The 21,709-nt window shown below is 39.5% G+C and overlaps 1 protein-coding gene across 1 annotated transcript; it reads right to left on the reverse strand.

The window, feature by feature from the left end:
• Positions 1-18,738: 18,738 nt before the first annotated feature.
• LOC147700754 (olfactory receptor 8D1-like) lies at positions 18,739-19,698 on the reverse strand. Its single transcript, XM_086929216.1, has one exon. The coding sequence runs from the start codon at positions 19,696-19,698 to the stop codon at positions 18,739-18,741; it is 960 nt and encodes a 319-aa protein (XP_086785342.1).
• Between the last annotated feature and the right edge of the window lie 2,011 nt (positions 19,699-21,709).

Consider the following 21,709-nt stretch of genomic DNA (forward strand, 5'->3'; position numbering starts at 1 on the left):
GATGTCTAGGTTTCGCATACTACATAAGACAGGCGGAGCATTACAATATCATCCAGATATTTGCTGTAAAATAGTTGCAACATGTGCAATGTTGCACAACCTAGCCACTAGGAGAGGCCTAGAACTGGAGTAGGAGGATGTACTATCTGACATTGACAACCAGCCTCCACAACCCCAAGCAAAATTACAGGGACCAGACGCAGCAGAGGGGAGAAGAAGAAGGGCAGAGATAACTCAACATTACTTTTAACACAGGTAAGAACCACACAACTCAATATTGTGCCAACTTTGAAACAATTTATTTGTCATTGTTCATCAAGGAATCATGGGACTCAGGACATATTTCTGCATGCTTTATTCAGACAGCGAATTATATGGCAATTACTTTTTTTCTCTCACAGCAATGCTATCATCCTCATATGTCCTCCAAAACTCAGCTATGTACTTTCCTATGTCACATAATATTTTTTGCGTCCTCGCACCCCTACTGCCTTGCCTGATATTCTCCCATTGCCCATGTTTATGCTGCTTGCAATTTCTTGCTTTCTTGAGCTACGGCGTCCACCATGTACAGCAGGTTCAACTTAACTAATGTCATTTGCACATCCTTCACTACCCCCAACTGCTAGTGGGTTTCCAGTTCCTTTATCTTTTTGCATCATATTTACAACATTCGTTAGTGACATCATTCCTTTTTGTAATTTCCCCACAACATTGTGTCATCTATTTTTGCATGGCAACTGTATGCTTTGTTAACTGAGCAGTAGTGCTGGACAGACGATTCATTGCCCAGGTGTAACCCTGCATGCTGGTTAATGACTTATTATTCATACTGGCACTTCCCACTTCCTGTGCCTGTATAGCTGTGCACATTGTTTCCATAGCTGTTGCCATACGGTCAAGTTTCTCAGATGACGTTCTATGAGCTTTTTCAATAACATTTGTCATGTGAGTCAGACTGTTGTGGATAGCATCAATAACTTGACTGATGTGAATTAGTTTCCCTTTCATAATACGTATGTCTTCCCCTTGCTGGTGTTGGACTTTTAAGAGTTTTAACTCCACAACACTGGGGTTTCTGACATCCTCTACTGCTGGTCCATGTTGTGATGGACGTGCCCTGCACCAATAAAATTGTTGGATCCTATTCCGCCTGCTCTGCTGTGTGTTTTGGGTTGCTGGGGTTTGAGCAGTATGAGGTTCTTGGACATGGATATTTTGTTCCTCATCACTCTCAGAGTGCTGCAGTTGGGTCACTCTGTTTCTATGACTTCTTGGCTGGTATTATTTTCCTGTACTTTATCTATGATTAAAAGAGTGCAAACATTATGTTACTTTACAATCTTGGACTTACTGTATCATGAACTGATGTACAATTAAAATAAAAAGCACATGTTGCATGGATAGGTCTCCTATTGTGACTGTGTTGATGTGTATATGTCATTTAAATACTAATTTCCTACCTATCCCAAACTGTATAGATACATGGACTACAACTCATCCATTAACAGTGTTAATATGAAAAGCTATGTACAACAAACGAAGTAGTACATGAGGGGGATTATTAATTGTCATCTAGGACATCATTAGGGGTCTCTTTCACTCACAGATGAAAGACAAACACATGTATTCTTACCTTGAGATGTGCCAGCATGCTCGGAGGTGTCAATTTCAATAACTCCAATTACAGCTTGTACACCATGTCCTCAAGGGGGGTATTAGGGGGTATTAGGCCTATCCCTGGGTGTTCCACCACCAGTTCTTTTTGCTGACTTTTTCCGGTTTGCAATTCTTTCCTTAGCACGACTGTGCAGGTCATACCAGCGTTTCTGAAAATTATTGATGTCACAGTGGGCAACCCCCACAGCATTCACTTTGGCTTGTATTGCAAGCTACAATTTCCTCTTCACTCCTTTAGGCACCTTCAAAGATTGCTTCCCAAAAAGCTGGTCCTGCCTCATAGTGACCTCCTCAATCAGTATTTCCAGCTCCTGGTCACTAAATTTAATTTTTCTTTTCCTGGCTTGTAGGTCATCTCCAGCATTTTCTGATGCCATTTCCCCTCCTACTGCAGACAACACATTGCTCCAGTACCTCTCAACAGAGCTCCAACTTCCAACTGCCACTTCTCCAGTTCAAAATAGGGACAGGTGTGTGTGATTAGTCTCCTGGCTGCCTGGGTGTGATGTCCTTTGAATGCATCAATTTGCGAATTTTGCAATTTGTGAAATCGCAAAATGTGAATTTGCAAACAAGAAATCGCATAAATCTTGCAATTCGGTAAAAATTGCAATTTTTACTGAATCGCAAAATAAATAAAGAATATTTGATGCATTTCATTTTGCGATTCTTTATTTGCGATTCCTTATTTTTCGCAAATAAAGAATCGCAAAATGTGCCCATAAATCTCAGCATATGTGAATATCCCACATGCAATGTAAAGTTTGGCATGAAACGGGCCAAAAAGTATAACAGAGAAGCACTTTTACAACACAACCAGAGACAAGTGACAGATGCATTAACGTGCACACCTGATTCTTGCAGAATGTGCAAGAACATCAACAAACATTGGAACATTTTGCAAAATGACGAACCAGCATTGCCCCTAACTCAGTTTGCCTTCAAATCTACAGGGAACATAAAAGGCATGCTCATATGCATTAGACTACAACCTTCCGCCCAACACGACCTGAGATCCCTTTGAGACCTACTGCCAGTTGCCGGACACTACCCATGTGGATTTTGTGCTGTTTGTGCTTTCACTGAGTCAATTGGACTCAGAAAAAAACATACCAACTGCAACACAAGCAATTACATATAAATACACTACCATGCCCTTGGAATTTACGATACATTGGATGACCACAAGAGCTGTCACACCATGCATTAAGGAACACATCAGAAAGATCCGGTGCAACAAACTGATGCCAAATGTGCATGTACTTTGCACAGAAGGAACACAGATGTGGCAATCTATGATGGATCATAATTGAGGCACACCCACTAATTAGCAAATACACCCTTTATACGAGAGAGAACATTTACATTTTTTGCCTCTCCACCGACAAACAGGGACTGAATGAAGACATCCTCTGAAGCAAATTGAATAAGTAGAGCCTCCTATCACTACCTTCATAGGAGGATTACACTTCAGCCGTAATTATCTCCCATATAGCCTGTCTACACTGGCCTGTATCCTTCTCTACAGATGGCCTTTCTCTTTCTCAGCCTCAAGCACTAGCTCCAAAGAGTTTATATACACTGAACTGTATCTAGTACTATGCTCGAGAGATGGCCTTATACTTCCTTGTCTACCCTTTCACGTACGAGCCGGTATATTGACATGAGCTGTGTTTTTAATGTATTCCACATTTCTACCACTGCTCCCATGAATACCAGGAAACGTTGTAATCTGATATGTGACTCTGATTTTGCTTTGGCCATATACCCCAGGTAGTACTTCGACCTTTGTGCTCTTGGTCCCTTACTTGTACGTTTTGGGTATCCCATGCCTCCAGTGACGGCCCGCCCGGGAATAATGCAAGTATTTAACTTTGACCTCACAAGCCCTTACACTCTGCCAAGCTTGTTGAGCGAGGGTAGGTTGTCAGCTATGGAGCTACTTCATAACCGTGATTAAATCTCAACCTTGGCCATGCTGTCAAACTCCCCTCAGCTGCCAAATTGTCTTATACGCTTGGGAGATCCTTCCTCCCCAGACATTTATGATAGAATTCAGCTGCACTATTTATTGTAATGCTTTTTTGCTTCTCCTTCCTTTCCACACTAGGACACTATAATTTAGTGTTATGCTCTTTACTCTCTTTACACACTTATCTACACTCCATGGCCCTACATTTGCATTTCACATTATGGCTGGAGAACAGAAGATCTCTGATAAACAGCCCCTTAAAGTGTGCGGAGAGGAGCAAGCCCTATGATGAAGCATGACACCCTTTTGGGTGTGTAAGGGCCCCATTTCCAAAAAGAGGTGACCCCCCTCTACAACCTTTGGACAAGTATATATGTACCGACCTACCCTCAAATTATTTTTACCTGTATCCTTAGGAACTGCATACCTTCTTAATAGAACTAGTTTATGATGAGCCAAATCTGCCACTAGACACAAGTCGGATTTCTCTCTAGCAGGAACATTAGTCACCCACGTTATCTTGATAATACTATTTTTTCCTGAAAACTGCTAGACTCAAAAGGAACTCTACAGCAGGTATATTTAAACACATCATTTGTTTTTAAACATAGTGGTCTCCAATGGGAGTGCCAAGTTCAGTCCTAAAGCCAAACCTGACCCAGAGCAATAACTTGGGTGACATTATGTACCCTCCATACTAAATTTCTCCAGGCTGGCAATTCTCTAGTCTGCAAATGTAGATCCATAATTCAGAGCTCGGAGATGCTAGACTTTTTTCAGGCATTAGTATAAAGGGAGCAGGCAATGCTTGCTAAAAACAGGCTAAAGCCTGCCCTGACCTTGTATGTCACACTCCCACCCCACCATTAACCGCCCCCTGCTGAGACCTTCTGGTTGCTCTCGGTGATTTTCTGTGTGGAACATGGAAAAACACTATAGTAAATGAACTTGCATTACAAATTTCATTCAAGCATTCCATATTTACCTGGAAAAACTAATAATTTACAGGATTTGGTGTGGGGAGAACAGCCGGATCCGAAATTGTATTCTTCTGTAGCGCTACTCACAAGGAAGACCAATGAAGTGTAAATAAGATACTATTTACCTTCAGGTGATAGTTTTTGTTTTCATTGTTACATTAATAGATATTTTCAGCTAGATTAGGTGTACTATTGGCTACTCCTGTTATTTTTTAAGGTATGCTTTGTTATTCAAGGGGGTACCCATTGGACAGGGTACCCCCTTGCTTGTCACCCAGGAACACTGAATAAATATGGAGGAGCTGACAGCAACGCAGATCCCTGCCTTGAAACTACTAGAAGAAAGACAGCCCTGCTGGACCCTTAGACTGCACAGGAGAGGACTGCACTCATAAGGACTTCACCTGCACCACATGTTGGCCATCTGCTTGGAAGGTGAAGGAATGGACTCCCTGAAAGCAACAGGTTGAAAGAGCTCCACCTGCATCATCTTCACCAACAAGTACCCAGCTGGTTGGCAGCCAATGGACTTTTAAGGATTTGAAGAGGTGCATTGTGAGAGACATGGACCCAGTATCCCAAGGAGCAACTCAGAGCATCTGGAAACTTGGATTGATGTTGTGAACAGATTGGAACCCCAAAGGGACCTTCTGGAAGAAGATCCAAAAGTTTTGAGTAGTACAGTGAATTTTTTGTCAAAACCTGCATAAGTTGACTGACCTGTCGTCGAGAGTCATGCCACCATCGTTAAACCATTGTTGGATTTTAGGTTCATCCAGCTGAATTCTCAGGAGCTCAAGACTTCCAGGTTTCACCAAGGCCTTGCATTTGAAGCAAGCTGCCATCTTTGACTGGAAACAAGGCCTAACAAGGTGCATCGCTCAATGTCGAAAGAAAAGCTCCAGAAAAACACCTATGTCAGAAGGCTAAAACATGACCGGGGCCCACTTCAAAGGTATTAGATTTAAATTTATTATACCATTGCTAAAAGGAAAGGGTTTTAGGCAAGTGAAGCCAGCCTTGCTGTACCTGCAACTCTTGGCAGAGATCTGGGTCATTTTTAATGTGGCTAAATTTTTAACTATCGCAATGAGACTTAGCAAAAAGATTGCTTGGCCTTAGAGGACTTTGTATAAACACAAAATACCGTCCGAAACCTTAACCAAGGGCACTAATGTGCATATTGTTGTTTTCAAAAGGAAAAAACTTTACACTCTGTATATTTCTGTTTTTATCCATGTTAGCTGCTATATTCTTTTATGGGCGGATGATGGATTGTTTTAATGCTTGTACACTTTTATGGTTTTTGTGATTTAAACCGAATAAAGTATCTTTTGAATTGAATTGAATTTGACCGGGGCCCTCTGCACAGTGTATCCAACCCATGCTCAATTGTGTTCGGCCCCAAACTTTGTCTTTGTTCCGGTCAGCCATGACCAGATGTCCAAGTTGGTACTTTGAATGTTTAGTATCTATAAAGTAGTTGATCTTTAAAAATACACAGATCTGGGTCCCTAAATTGGAATATTGTCATTTTGGTTAATTCAAAGCATAAAATGATTTCCTATTTTTATAAAATAATGTTGGATTTTTATTGTGTGTTGTGTCTTACTTTTTTAATGTGTTGGTTGTTCCAAAATGCTTTACACAACTGTCTCCTAGGTGAAGCCTGCCTGCTCGTAGTCAGCTACCAAGGGTTGTGCAAGGGAATAAGTTATTAAGACCTTGCTGGTGTTTGAGATCACCAAGTAACATGATTGGAGACTTATTTGCCATTCCTAAAAGAAAGTTTGATTTCCCTACTTACCAGTGTTCTACATTTAGTAAAAGTCAACACACACCATCAGACAAAAATCCTAAATATATACAGAAAAAAATATATATAGTATATTGTGATATGTGATACCAATGATTTACGATTTTTATGAGATTTTCTAAAGATGACCCCCTTCCTTTAAACTAACCATCATTAGTAGGGGACACTGCCCCAAAACATATAGAATCCCTACAAACACAGCAGAATCCTTACAAACTCATGAGGAGATAACGTGAGCAACCTTAGTTATCTGTCCATATTTTCCCTCTTCCACGGAAGTCTTAAATGTAGATAAAAGATAGAAGAGTGGAAACACTCCTATAGACCCTAGAAGGATTGGTCAAGCGCTTGACCCTAATAATGAGCTGCCAAATGTTTGGAAACTTTATCTGACCACTATTAAGAAGAGAAGAATATACACATATGTGGATTCTTGTTTTGCACTTGAATGTGAAGACATTTACATTGGCCATTGGCTTGCTTTGAAAATAGAGTTATACATGACAAATATAAAAAAGAGGGAATTGGGACGGCAGTTGTGGTGGAATCATCCAAGGAATAAGCACAATTTAATTGTAAGTTACACATTATGTATACTATATTTATTTTGAGGCAGTCAGATTAACCACTTGTTTTGTTTTGATTTACACAATGTGCTGAACCAGTTTTAAGCTGTATGGTTCAGTTTGTGATTAATATTTATAGCATATTTTCACTAAAAGTATCGAGGCCTAGTTTGTCTCCTTTTGTTATCCACAATTTGGAGATTCAAATGGTATCCAGAAGTTGTGAATTATTTTGAGGAAACCAGTAACTTTGTCATATTATAGCAAAATGTGGTATTTTTTGAAAAACAAGAAAAATGTTGTGCACAAGGGAGGGCATGTTTTTCTAAAAATGGCATCAACAAAATGTTTGTTTTTCTAAGATCATCATCTTTCAGGAATCAACACATTTTGTACAACTTTTTTGTGTTGATCGATGTTTTGCAATTTTCTGTTGTTTCCTCCTACTTGCAATTTGGTAGGGAAACAGTCTAAACCCCATAGGTAAACATGGAAGCTATACACTTCTAAAAACCAGACAACATTCAGAATTCAGCAAGATGTAATTTATTAAACAATTTGTTGGCCAGATCAGTGTTGGCATACCCCGATCCATTTAAAAGAGGTATCCAAAAGAGTCTCTGCTAGCCAATGACAGGGTGCTCAGCAGAGGAAGAGAGTAACCACTCATATGCTTCCAAAGTTTAGAAAGGAGTTCTCCAAAGCTTCATTTTTAATTGCAAACACATCCAACATATCATCGGTTTTGATAGTCTATAAAATAAAATATCTTTTATCCCCAAGTTATCACATGTAGCATGTTCTAGCCAGCCACCCCATGTTACATCACTTGGTAGTAACTCGAATACTTTGTCAGGACATAATTGTATATGGAGTATGGGTGATAATGTAGTTAATATTTCTTCATATCAGAAGTAAAACTGCAAATCAAATGATGCAGGAAGTGAAGTCTGCAAGGCTGGTGGTAGGGTAGAATAAAGTTAGAGATAGAAGCAAATTCAAAGGAATCCAATCCTGCATTAAAAAGTAACTCCTTCTTAGTGTCAATCACCATACTTAAGATACTTCTGATATAATGAGATAGTGATTACAAGACTTTTCCTGTTTTTTCCACAAGACTAGTTTAAACTGGGCCTGGACTTGAACCTACTGTTGGCCACTAATGGAGTGAGTCTTGACCACCGAGTGGTATCCCTTTGGTCCTAGGGGCCTTGACTGTGACTAGCTGGACTTATCCTAACATCTAAGAAAAGTTTTTACTTTTTTAGGCTTCCAGACCTCTGGAGGATAGGGCCCAGCCACCTACGTCGCTCCGTACAAGGTGCACATTTGCTGGGACAAAGTACTGGTATCCCCTACTTAAAGCTTCTCTATTGCTGCAAATCCATTTCATTAGGCCATTGATGAGATACAGACTGCAACCTTGTCCCTTAAAGGATTGTGGGCACATTTTCAAAGAGTTCATGCAACCAGCTCAGCAATTGAAGTTGCAGCACTGTGTTATGTTAATGGAAAAGGGCAGAACTGAGCCATATCTTTACAAAAAATTGATCAGGTCTGCTCTCCATGCTGTGACACATTTTTGACTGCTTAGCACCAATCCAGGCACCAATCTAGACTTGTGTTCTGTGCTCAACATCCCACTGGATTCAAGCTAGTCTGGCTGTTGAGAGGTGATATCCCAAAACCAGTCCCAGGATGCTTGTTTCTGGTCCAAGGAGGACCTGGCCCTTCAGCTCGGGCCAGACTGTTCCTATGGTGAGCAGGGTCAAGATTAATTTGCATGTGGCTGGGTTAAAACTGGATTGGCATGATAGGTAGATGCTTGATTTTGGCTCAAACCCATATCAACATGTATTTTTAAATATGGGTTTGCATCAAAATCCATGGGTTGACGCACAGGAATGCATGAATGCCCATCTGGCAAATGCACTGCTTTGCATTACTTTTTTTAATAAAGCAACAGGCATAACCATTTGCATTGCTTTGTAAATACCAACAACTATTTTGCATCGAGTCTGCATCAAATAAGTGACACAAACGCCACACAAAATCTTTGAAAATCTTGCCTTAAGTCTAACATAGAAATCCTGACCGAGCTCAGGTATAAATGTATCCTGCCAATAAGAGAACTTCTCTCGACCTGAAATGTGACTTATCCCACTCAGTGCTTTTCCCACAAAACCAATAGATTCAGCAAAACCTTGTATAATGGTTAAATGTCCTTATGGCACACTTTTTGAACACTGATTTTAACCATCATACATCAGAGGATAATAGAGACCCAATTTAAAAAATATGACCTGGACTAACCAACGTGGGGCCTGATTGACAAAGCATTTCCACAAAAGTGGTAGAGGCCCGGCAGACATGGTGGGAGGCCTACACTCATGACAGAAACTCTGCACTGAAGTTACTCATTGTGGAGTTCCTGCCATGAGTACAGGGCCCCCACCATGACTGCGGGCCTCTGCAATGAATGTGGTGGCCCTTTGTGAATCAGGCCCTTGGTGTATCCTTTATTGTTCTCCTGAATTGTGCATAGGTTCCAGTCATATGCCTTTATACACTTTTATTGTCACTTTACTTGTTCTTGATTCAAATTCAAATTCAAATTCAAATTCAAAAGCTTTTATTCGGCAATTTGCCATCAAGCCAACAAATAAAATACATTACACATAAAACAAAGTTACATCAATTTAGAAGGGTAAAGTGCAAATTGTTGTGCAATCCTCATGTAAAATCCTAGTTATTTACAATCCACATTAATTTGTTTACAATTCATAAAAAGGGGCATATACATTTTACATACAAGGGAGTTTACAGACCTCTGATTAAAAACACATATTTAAAAAATTTTAAATAATTTAAAAGCCAGAATAAAAAACTTTGTGTCTATGTTTTAAAACCATACTTTTTCCTTATCAAGCAGATACTAAAGAGAAATCGGCTGACTCCAAAAGTTATCAGTCTAGTGGACAGGGATCTGAGTAATCTTTCAGCCTCTTTGTATGAGCGTATACCCAAATTTTTGCAAAGGGGTTTAATCCATTTTGTACGTTGAGCATTATATAGTGGACAAAAGAAGAGGATGTGGGCCTCATCTTCCCTTTGCTTCAGGTCGCATAGTTTACAAAGTGTGTCATCTCTGCTGGGGTTAGAGTTCCCCCACCGGCACGTATTGGCATTTATTTGGAGGACCCCATACCTGTATTGGAGATACATAGTTTTAGCCAGGGGTGGTTCCACCTCATCCATAAATTGTTCAAATAAGGGAATGTCCTTGAATTGCAAAAACTCAATTGATAATGAACCTGTAACACGATTATGTATGTTAGAATTCATGTAATACCAAAAGGCGGATTTTACCTGAACTTTACAATTAGGTTGCATGGATGTTGGGTTTTTCCAAAAGTGTGAAAGGCCCAGTTTAGTAAACCATGCAGATATATGTCTTAGCCATCGAATTGAATTGTAAGTATCCAGTTCCATAATTTCCAGCAGACACGCCCTATAGTCTGCGAGTTCCGGGGTTGTCCAGATTCTTACCCAGTAAATCAGTGGCCTCAACCAGCATAGATGGTCTGTTCGTTTAAAGTTTATGTCTAGAAAAACAGGTGCTAAGGGTGTTCGTGTTGGTAGACTTAGTAACCTCCTGCAGAACATATTCTCCACAGTATGGAATGTTTGTTTAACATACGGCCCCCAAATCTCGGCTCCATATAGGGCCGCAGATTGTCCTTTAGCTTTGAATACTTCAATTGCAGGTGATATAGCTTTTGAAGTACTCCTTCCATGAATTTTCAGAATGGGGAAGGAGTTCTGTTTTAGTATCAATCTACTTTTTTCTAGCTGGTTTGACCAGGACATTTTGCTATCAAACCTAATACCCAGGTAATCAAACGATTCCACATATTCAAGTTTTGTATTGTTTAAGGCCAGATTTTTCTTAAAGGATTTTGGAGGGTTAATGGCCATGTATTTAGTTTTACTTGAATTAATTTCTAACCCCTTCTTTTCACAATAACTGTAAAATTGATTTACCAAATTTTGTAAACCTTTTGGAGTTTGAGATATTAAAATCGTGTCATCTGCAAAAAGCAGCGCTGTAACAGCCTCATTACATAATTTAGGGGAGTCGTGGTTACACTGTGCCAAAAAAGGGGGGATATCATTTACAAATAAAGAAAAAAGAGTCGGGGCCAACACGCACCCTTGTCGCACCCCCCGTCTGACTGGAATAGCTTCAGTGAGTTCGCCATTTCTTCCCCATCTAATTTTTGCAAAATTGTCTGTGTGAAGTTTTACGAGGTTAGACAATAATTCATCAGGGACACCCATTTGCCCTAAAGTGTTCCATAACAGTGAGCGGGGGACCAGATCGAACGCTGAGCGTAGATCCATGAAGGCTACATATATGCTGCATTTTTTAATCTGGACATACTTCCAGCAGATGCACATGAACCTATGTACCTGATCTACCGTACTTGTCCTAATTCTAAAACCTGCTTGGTATTTAGAGAGGATGTTGGTATCCTCAATCCAATCTAAAAGACGATTTAAAATATGTCTGGCAAAAATTTTTTGTAAAATATCTATTAGACTTATAGGTCTGTAATTGCCGGGGTTATAGCGATCTCCCTTTTTGTATATGGTTACTATTTCCGCCCCCTTCCATGATTCGGGGATCGGAGTGCCTAGCAAAATAGAATTGCACAGGAAATTTATGTAAGGGCACCAAACTTCTATATTATGAATAAATAGATCGCCCGGTAATTTATCCGGACCCGGTGCCTTGCCTGCCTTAACTGCCTTAATAGCACACAATGTTTCCTCTGTGGTGAATTTTTCCGGCTTAGAGTGAAGAGGACTGTATCCAGAGCAAGGATCTTCAGAGGGTAACTCAGATGTATCATATAATTTTGCAAAGTGGTCAAACCAAATTTTTCCATCTAAGAAGAAGTCTCTGTTGGCGCTCCCTGTTTTATTATTTTTGGATATTAGGTTCCAAAAGGTGCATTGATCATGCGACCTGGCAGCATTTAAAAGGTCATCCCAAATTGAATCGTCCCACTCTTTTTTCGCTCTCATGAGAAGGTTCTTATATTCGGTTCTACACTCTTTAACCTTCTTTTGATCTTTAGATTTTACAGCCTTAATGAGATTCTCTTTGGCCAGGCGACACTGGTTGTTATACCATGGTGTCTCCAGTTCCAGTTGCTGTTTAATTTTACTATCCCTGTTACACGGTTTGCTCAAAAGGGGGATTAACTCTTCTATTAATTGATAGTGCATGATAAGCACTTCGTGGGATCCCATAACCAACTTATTGTATGAGGAAATAGTGTTTGAAAAAATATTGTAAATACCTATGAGTGTGTCCTCTTTTGCCAAGATGTGTGGCCACTTTATTGCTCTCCTATTGTTAGAAACTTCAACCTCACCCACGTCATTGTTCATTTCCAACCCACTATCTAATGGGTGGAATAGTGCCGGAAGTAACCCTAGCTCAAGGGGGAAGTGATCGCTTTCTGGTCTATTCACAACAGAAAAAGACAACAACAGGTACCAAAGGTTAATAGTAATCAATACATAATCAATAAGTGACTTTGCAATCCCTTTGGTATAAGTGAAATTAGATGGCCTATCCGGATCCAATCTACCGTTACATGCTCTTAGGTTGTGAGATATCGTCAACTCATATATCTGCATAGCTGCCACCGAGTTTTTAACTGCTTTTACACTATCTAGCCGGGGAATATTGTTGGCCCTATCCTCATTTTCAAGGATATTTTCTAACCCCATGACGGGCTCAAACTGACAGTTGAAGTCCCCTCCTATAATTATACTAGGGTCCTGCTCCAGGGTATTCAAGAACCTATTTAACTGTTCCACAACCAATGATTCCTTATTTCGAGGATTGGGTCTGTTGTAAATGTTTAACAAATAAATGTCCCCAATATCCTTCGTGGAAATCTTTACCCCAAGCAAATCTTTAGAACCAATATTACAAGGTGATACAATGACATCCAAACATACTTTTATCCAAATTATCAGGCCCCCTGATGGTCTGCCTCTCACAGAAGCAGTGGCCCCACAATGGTATGCTTTATATCCTAGTCTATGCACCATATTAATTGCCCATGATTCTTGTAGGAGAATAATGTCATACTCTTCCAGAAATAAACTCCAATTTCTATCGCATAGGTTCCTGGATACCCCTGCTATATTCCATGACAAGATTTTTAAAACACGGTTAGGTTTACATGACACTGGAATGCTGGGGCAATTGTTACCTGTACCCAGGATAGAGGATAATGCCCCTAAATTGGAATCACCAGAGGTCTCATGGGAAATTGTCAAACCCTGCAAAACGTTAGGTGCCACTATTGACCTAACTAGATCTGGTACATGGCCACTGTTCGATATAGCCTCTCCTTGATGGTCTTTGGAGGGGCTAAGGGACAGAGCTATGACCGGTCTGGTTTCTATGTTATCCGGAGAGGGGAGCATTATTCCAGAATGTACAATTGGTTTTAAACTGGGGTTCTCATTGGTACTAGGGAGGGAAGATGGAATTTCATGTGTGCCACTTTTTTCTTCTTGTCAGTAACCCCACCATGACCAATTTTTATCCCCTTCCATGGAACCTGGGAACATTCTTCCTATTGGAGTTGGAGGGTCAAAAAAAGAGTATTTGTTATTCATCGGGCCTAACCGGGATTGATCTTTGTTGTCTTGGGGCCGCTGCATGGGGTAGAAGTAGCTGAGGTCATAAGTACCAATTCCTAGATAGCCACCTCGTTGGTTCTGGCTATACACAAGTTGAGCCACCGAGGGGTCCTTGAAATTGACTAGAATACAATCACCTACTATGTCTTTCTGCCTTGTTCCCAACCAGCTATTTCTGATTCTGATTCTGATTAACCTAGTTAGATTATTGTTGTTTTGGTGCCATTTGTCTTACTAAATTTGTATCTATTTTTTAAATTGGATTGGGTTTTTTGTGTTGTGACTTTCACTTTTTATATATTCTGATTGTTCAAAATGCTTTACACATTTCCGTTTAGTTAAGTTTGTCTGCTCTGTTCCAAAGTTTCCAGGGGTTGAGTTCAGGTTTAAATTACTGAAAGTTTTCACTAAATCTAACAGGTTAGTGACTTCATTACATATGGAGGACTTCCATGCACCCCAAATAATAATTCACTTTCTCAGAGATGGGTGGCCACATCCTGTACATAACAAATTTACTGAAAATTATAGGAGACGCCCTCCATTAATTTACCTCTGACAAGCTGATAGGCTGATCAATTTAAGTCAAAATGTCCATTCTCCCTAAATTGTTTACAGAACCTGTCCATTATATGTCCCTAATTGTTTCCTAATCTGGTAAACTCAGTCATCAGGGCATTTGTCTGGAATCACAAAATAGCAATGGAGTTATACAGAGTTTAATTGGCATGGTACTTGTCCACAAGCATGACAGAATTAGATGCACACCAAACTGACTGCCCACCCACTCTATTTTGGGTCGAGGAAACTGTCATATTTCCTCTGACAATGCCCCCACTTGCTTCACTGGTGGACATCTCAGTTCCTATTTAAACTGACCCCATACCCTAATAGTGGATCGAGGCGATTAGTTTCTGGTTTAAAAAAATACACCTCTGCTTTTTTAATATGGTGAAGTGCATTTGTCTGGAACCATAAAAGACCAACGGGGTTGTATGGAGTTTAGTGGACAAAATGCTTGTCAGACAAACCTGGGGGTGTAACCAGTATACAAAACTGATGGCTCACCTGTTTGGTAAACTAATGTTGCTTTTGCTGGTGCCCTTACGTGCTCCACTGGTGGGAATCTTAGACCCTATTTAAGATAGATGTTATGGGAGACTTATTTTGTGCTCATGACTGCCAGGAAAAGCCTTGTGAGTCTAAGCAGAAAAAATAAAATGGATCCCACACCCTGGGAAAGGAACCGGGTGATAAGTTTTTGTTTTTCAAAAATAAACTCTAGCTTTGGAAGTTTAAAAAAATGCACAGAGACCTTTACGAGGTTATATCCTTTGCCACCCAGGTGAATGGTAAGCCACCTTCCAGTCTTTGCTTGTATTCATTTCTTTCCAACTCCTTTCCGCAATATTTTTGCTGCAATTTCAATCCCACACCCAAATCCATCATTTTTATTTTGTATTATTAGACAATAGCTATGTCCATCAACATTTGGCAAGCAATTTCAAAGTCACAGAATGTGTCAGGAGTGCATGTGGTATGGCTGTACTGCCTAGTGCAAGGCTATCAACCATATGCAGCATTGTGTGAAATAGATGTAACGGTGACCCGACGTTTTCACACCAATAACTTCATAACATTATATTCAATTTGTTCCAGGATAAACAGTCCTGAATGATAGCAAGGCATGGGTGGTTCAATGAAACAGCTGGATCTATACACACAGATAAATACATTAAAGTGATGTTCATCATGCAAGAGATAATCCAGCATTACAAGAATCTATTGACTTGTATATTACACCAGATCAGAAAAAATCCACAATTGCCTGCAAGTGAGTAACCATCTAACTGAGTGAACAGGGTACACATGTTTGCCACATGTCCCAGCCTTAAACAATACTGGGAGTAAATCTTTGGTAAGGTAAAGAAACGTTAGATATTCAGACTTAATCGGTTTGTCACAATCTTAGACATGGACTTGTTTTGTTTGCAATGATAGTAGCATGACTAATACAAATTGAAACAATTGATAAATATTTCTTTATCAGCTGAGATGATACTTTTAGGAAATCAACCAATTACTTCTCCTTTCAGGGATTTGTTGTTTCTTTTAATATCTTGTGCTAGATTGGTTGTAGCAAGGGCATGAATCTTGGATAAACCACCTTATATAATCGAATGGTGTTGGTTGGTGAAAGACATTTACGATATGGAACTCTCCTTATCTAGAATACGAGGCGAACGCTCACTCAAGAAAGTTAATAAAATTTGGGGAACATTGTTTCCACGTATGAGTTGACATTTTATTATTATTTAACAAGTGATATGCACTTACTTTTTTTCTGTACAGAATGATTTCTTCTGTTATTTGATTTAGTATTTTATGAACTATGGAACTTTCAGTTAATGTTGTATATTTAGTAATGAATTACTTTTGAAATGATTATATGCTTGTGTTGTCAATACAAAATGATTTTTTTTTTTTTAAAAAAAGCATGACTAATAAAAGCAATAATTTGGCAATGTCAAACAGCCCTGGAAAGGCTCCCCCAACTCAGGGCAGCTGTGTATATGGTGGTTTATCAGGGCCATGCACTACAAATGACGTCTCACTCCCGGGATCACCCCTCCTAAGTAAGTGCCTCTGTCGGCAAGGACATTGTGTGTCTGGCCCACCATCCCTGAAGCATTCAACTCTTGTGACTATAAGGTGAGTACGGTTTGGCTAGGGTTCCTGAAAGAGAGGCAAAGTAGGGGATAAGCCTTGGTATTGTGGTTGATGTAAATAGTGAATGTCTTCTCCCTTGTTAATATCATACTGTCTGAATTATTCTTTCCAACATATATACCTTGTCGTATTTATGGATTTGTGTGGCTTGGCAGTTGAGACCATGATTGTGGGACTGTTCAGGGCCATACAAGGCATCCCCCTTTTTCTTTTGAGATCATTTTAACTGATGTGTCATGGGACCCTCCAAGGGGTGCTTGCAATGAGTCAATCTGAGGTTGCAGGGACGTATGGGGTTAGGAGCAGTCATTGGCATCTTGTCCTTTTAACAGCCACCTGCACAGGCATGTGGGTGTCAAGCTGACACAGGATGCTGGGGGGGGATTATTTTGGATGGTGGGGGGCCGGAGCACAGGCGCTCCCTGGTTGTGGATACAGGAGGGTGGGGTCCTCCCCTAAGAAGGCACCCATCCATGTACCTTGGAACTGGATGGGGAGGTTCCTGAGCATTCATGATCTCACTCGAAGGACAATTTGTGGATATGCGAGAATTAATTTTTGATAAGGTTAGAAAAGTAATGTATTAGCCTCTCTGTCCAGGTCAGAAAACAACACATGTAAAAAAAAGATGTGAAATTGGCGGGTTACTGTGTATAGTCATGAAATGTGGAGTGTTTCTTTTCATTGTTTTTTATGTGCAAATAAATACGGCCGGGGGTTTTATTAAACCCTAACCCAAAAAGAGAGTACTGGTGTGGTGTCTAACAGAGGGATGGATGGGACTGTGGGGTATATGGTGTGGGACACCATGTCTTGAGGCTTAGACAATACCTGGCCATATGATGGGATTGCAGGTTCCAAGAAGGTGATGGGAGAAAGATGTTTAAAGCACATAGGGACAAATTAAACACAGTAAGATCTGAAATACACGTAAAATCAGACACAGACATTTTGGAACATCACCTCCTCCTATGAAGCACACAGATTCCCTAACATTGGGGAGTGGTTAGAATATAATATGGCACCCCAATATCGAAGGATACCCTGATCCAAAAGTGCCAGTTAGTACTTAACATGATCTTCAATCCTACTATCCACTTGTGTAATGACTGGCACATTTATGATTATCTTTGTTTTTCAGAAACAAACCTCTTAGTTACCATTCATAATGGATATGTAGCTGTTTGATCCACCCATTGGGCTTACTGCCTTTTCTATTGTATTTATCATAGAGACACATAACGCAAATGTACAAAGAAGTGAATTAATGCAGCACTGCAGACAAAATAGCTGTGCAGCAACAAAGGCAATGTGCAGAGCAGCGCAATATCTACAACAATATGGAACTGTTTCTCTCTCTTCTTGTGCCGGCACCCTTTTTGCTTGCCTTGTGCAGCATGCACACTGTTGAACCATTATCAACGTTAAGTGTGTGATATGGAGCATAGATTTTAACTGGACTATTTCAATACATCTTTCAATACTATTTCAAATATGTATCTGTGCTGCTCAGTACAACGTTGAATATGTTTGGAGAAAAGAAATCTTTCTCCAGTGCTACACCTGCCTCCAGGAGGCATCATTTTATGATGCAGATCCCTATCCACCAGAAGATACAGATTTACATCAAGATCCATGAGTGTTTGCATTTAAAAACATACATGTACCACCAATTGTATGCCTCCTTGATGCAAGTAGCTCTACTCTGAATTATTTTAAGGCTTATTTCAACTCCATCAACTGTTTTACAGGTAAAAGTAAATCCCAGTACAATACTTTGTGTAATACAAACCTAGCGCCAAGTGTTAATAAATATGAGCTACTATGTTTACTTTAATTGTAAAGATTTCTAACATGCAAAACCTAATGCACATTGTTGTCTAAATGGTTAGTCTGAACATGTTCATAGATATCAAGATATTATGCTGCAAAGTCATATACATTCAAAAGCCTGATGGTATCTGTATTGTATTTGTATGTCAACTAATAAATGTTCTAACATTTACATGTTTGTATTGTTTCTTTTATTTGAATGTCAATTAGCTATTTACTCATGTGCTAGTGCCTTTAAGTATGGGAACATGTAAAATTATGCAACTGTTTGATAGACTAAAATGACCAGTAGTAACCCTTCCAAAATCAAAATATAGTGTAATTGTAAAATGCTTGAGAAGAGTTCACCAAGTATTAATCTATCCCATTTTCTCAAATCATGTATACAAAGGATTTTACTTGATTTTCATTCAATATGAGTATGCCAGCCTAAAACAGTGGACGTGTAGTTCTACATTTAAATTGTCCTGCATTCATTGTCTTCCTTAAAGCATTTTTAAATGTTGTGTTTTTCAGGCTATAAATAATTGGGTTACACAGGGGGATGACAGCAATATATGACAATGAGGAAATTTTATTGTCTATCATGGAATATGTTGATGTTGGACGCACATAGGTACCAAAAAGAGAACTATAGAATAAAACAACCACAGTGAGATGTGAAACACATGTAGAGAAGGTCTTCTGCCTCCCCTCCTTAGATTTTATTTTCATGATGGATGACGTGATGTTGATATAAGAAATTATTATTAAAGAAAAGGAAGTTAGAGCCACTATCGGACCCACAATATAGGTAAGTGTCTCAATTGAGTGGGTATTGCTACAGGAAATCTTCAGTAAGGCAGTGACATCACAGAACATGTGATTTATTGTGTGAGTTGTACAGAAAGAGAGATGAGAGAAAAATACTGTGTGTGCTAATGGTATCAAGAAACTTAATAACCAGGTTCCCGCAGCCAGCTGGACACACACCGATGTGTTCATGATTGTCATGTAATGTAAGGGATTGCAGATGGCCACATACCGATCATATGCCATTAATGAGAGAAGGAGATATTCTAGAACCACCATGACCATGAAAAAGTACACTTGTACAAGGCACTCAGTAAAAGAAACATGTGTGCCCTCCTGAAAGAAGTGAACCAGCATTTGTGGGAAAATGACTGAGGTGTAACAGATATCAGTGAAGGATAAATTTGAGAGGAAGAAATACATAGGTGTGTGCAGATGTGAATTGGAGTATACTGTTGCAATGATAAGAATATTTCCCATAAGAGTTAAGAGGTAAATCAGTAAAAATGAGACAAAAAGAGGAACTTTGAGATGTGGAAAATCTGAAAATCCTATAATCAGGAAGTCCTTCATTGAGCTCTGGTTGTCTTCTTTCATTGTTCCAATGATGCAGGAAAGCTTGAGGTTGAAGACAACTGCAAACAAACACAAGCACTGTCAATGTAACTGCTGGTAGAAGACACAGGACAGGAGGTTGCCACAAACGTGCTTCAAGTGTACATCAATAAATAGTACATTTGCATTGTTTCAACATCTGTTTTTCCATCATTGATTCACATTAATTTCATACATTTATAGTATAATGATGATAGGCAGTATTTGAGTTGTGCCGCTATGTGCACGAACTGCAGATCAAAGCTCACAATTTACAGAAGCTGGCAAGCTATTTTATCCTCCCACGGTGTTGCGTTTACATCTATTTAGATGTGTTTGCCTTCATATACATGGCTAAACTGTGGCAGTAAGTATTAGGTAAACAAGTTAGCATAGGTTTAGTTAGTTGTCTTGTAGTAAAATACTTTCTAGACAGAAAAAAAGAACAACCAAAACCAGTTGTGCATAATATTTCAAAGATAACAAGAAACAATGATAATCAAAGTGCACAAACCTAATTCATGTTCAGGAAGAAAAGACAATATACTGTGTATAGCACAATATGAAATATGTTTACAAAATCAAGAACATGTTCTGCATTTTGTTGAGTCAGAGAAACTTTAATGGGAAACCCACACATCTACAAAATGTGAAACAAATGTACTTCATAAAGGAATGAAATTTGTCATAGTCCATAACAATATTAACCCTCATATATTTTTCAGTGAAATATATATATATATATATATGCTAAGACTCAAACAAACCTCTAAATAAGTAACACTCATGGGCACATTTATAAAAAAAACATTCAGTGTAGGGAAGCAAGCCACCTTGTTGCCCTGCATGACAGGAAAAGGGAAGAAATGCTCTGTATTTAACACAATACGGTGCATTCCCGTTTTTTCCAGCACACTGACTAGTACCTAGCTTCATGTTGCAAGGGTTCCTGCGTTGTAAGCAGGATTTTTTTTTGTGCAGGAAGGGACCGCTTTCTACACAAGAACAATCCCCTAATCTATTGTCCTCTGTGTATGTGTGCTGCAGAAGCACACATAGCAAGAGGAAAAACTAGGAGAAATAAACATATACATAATAAATATATTTCTCCTTGTGACGCCTCCCCTGGAGTTGCGTTATGTTTTGATGCAGTGTACCGGTAATGGTAAATATGGGAATGCATCAAATACCATGGCTGTTGCCTGGGAACACTAGTGCACCATCTGTGGAATGCCTCCCTGGAGAAGGGTAATGCAGTGCAGCGATTTAAGTTCAGTTGCGTATATTCTGATTTTAACAAGCCACTTAGTGCCACGCAAGGGGTCCTTGCATTGCTTGAAAAACTTAACATATGATTTGCGTCACTCTTGTGCCCCAGTGCGACACAGCTCATTGATAAATATGGCCTGTGTTGTAATAATATAAATAAGTAAAGGATCGTCCATATCAGAATGAACTCTGCTGGAGCACTGCAGAGCATCTGTTTTATGCGCCTGTAGTGCGTAAAGCCAATTCATTTACCTTCATTTTTCTCTGAATGCATTAGATTAGACAGCATGGCTCAGAAGTAGAAAAGGGCACACCTTGCTCATTCTTACCATGACTTAGTGGCCAAAAATAATGCATTACCTCCAAGAAATGTAGCGTGAAATGAATGAACTTTACCCCCTATAGGCAGAAACAAACAGAAGCCCAGCTCTGAGCTGAGCAGTATTACCCATCAAGATAAGCTCCTGAGGTAAAATACATTTACACATAAAAGCATGTACTCAGCTATGCAAGGAGCTGCCAAGTCCATCATGATACAGTCCATGTGGTGAAATGTTTTTACTTTACACACTGCAAGTTCACAACATAGGCTCTCAGCTTTGCATCAATGCTTCTGTCCTGATCTGTTAAGCTTGCAGGACACAAACACAATTATAACCACAGTTTAAACCCAAGTTTAACCAAGGGTTTGCTTACTTGCCTTTTGTTTCAGAAGTCTCAGGGCCATAAAAGACGTCTTGAAAAT

Source organism: Lissotriton vulgaris, chromosome 7 (assembly GCF_964263255.1).
Source record: "Lissotriton vulgaris chromosome 7, aLisVul1.2, whole genome shotgun sequence".
Taxonomy (NCBI): domain Eukaryota; kingdom Metazoa; phylum Chordata; class Amphibia; order Caudata; family Salamandridae; genus Lissotriton; species Lissotriton vulgaris.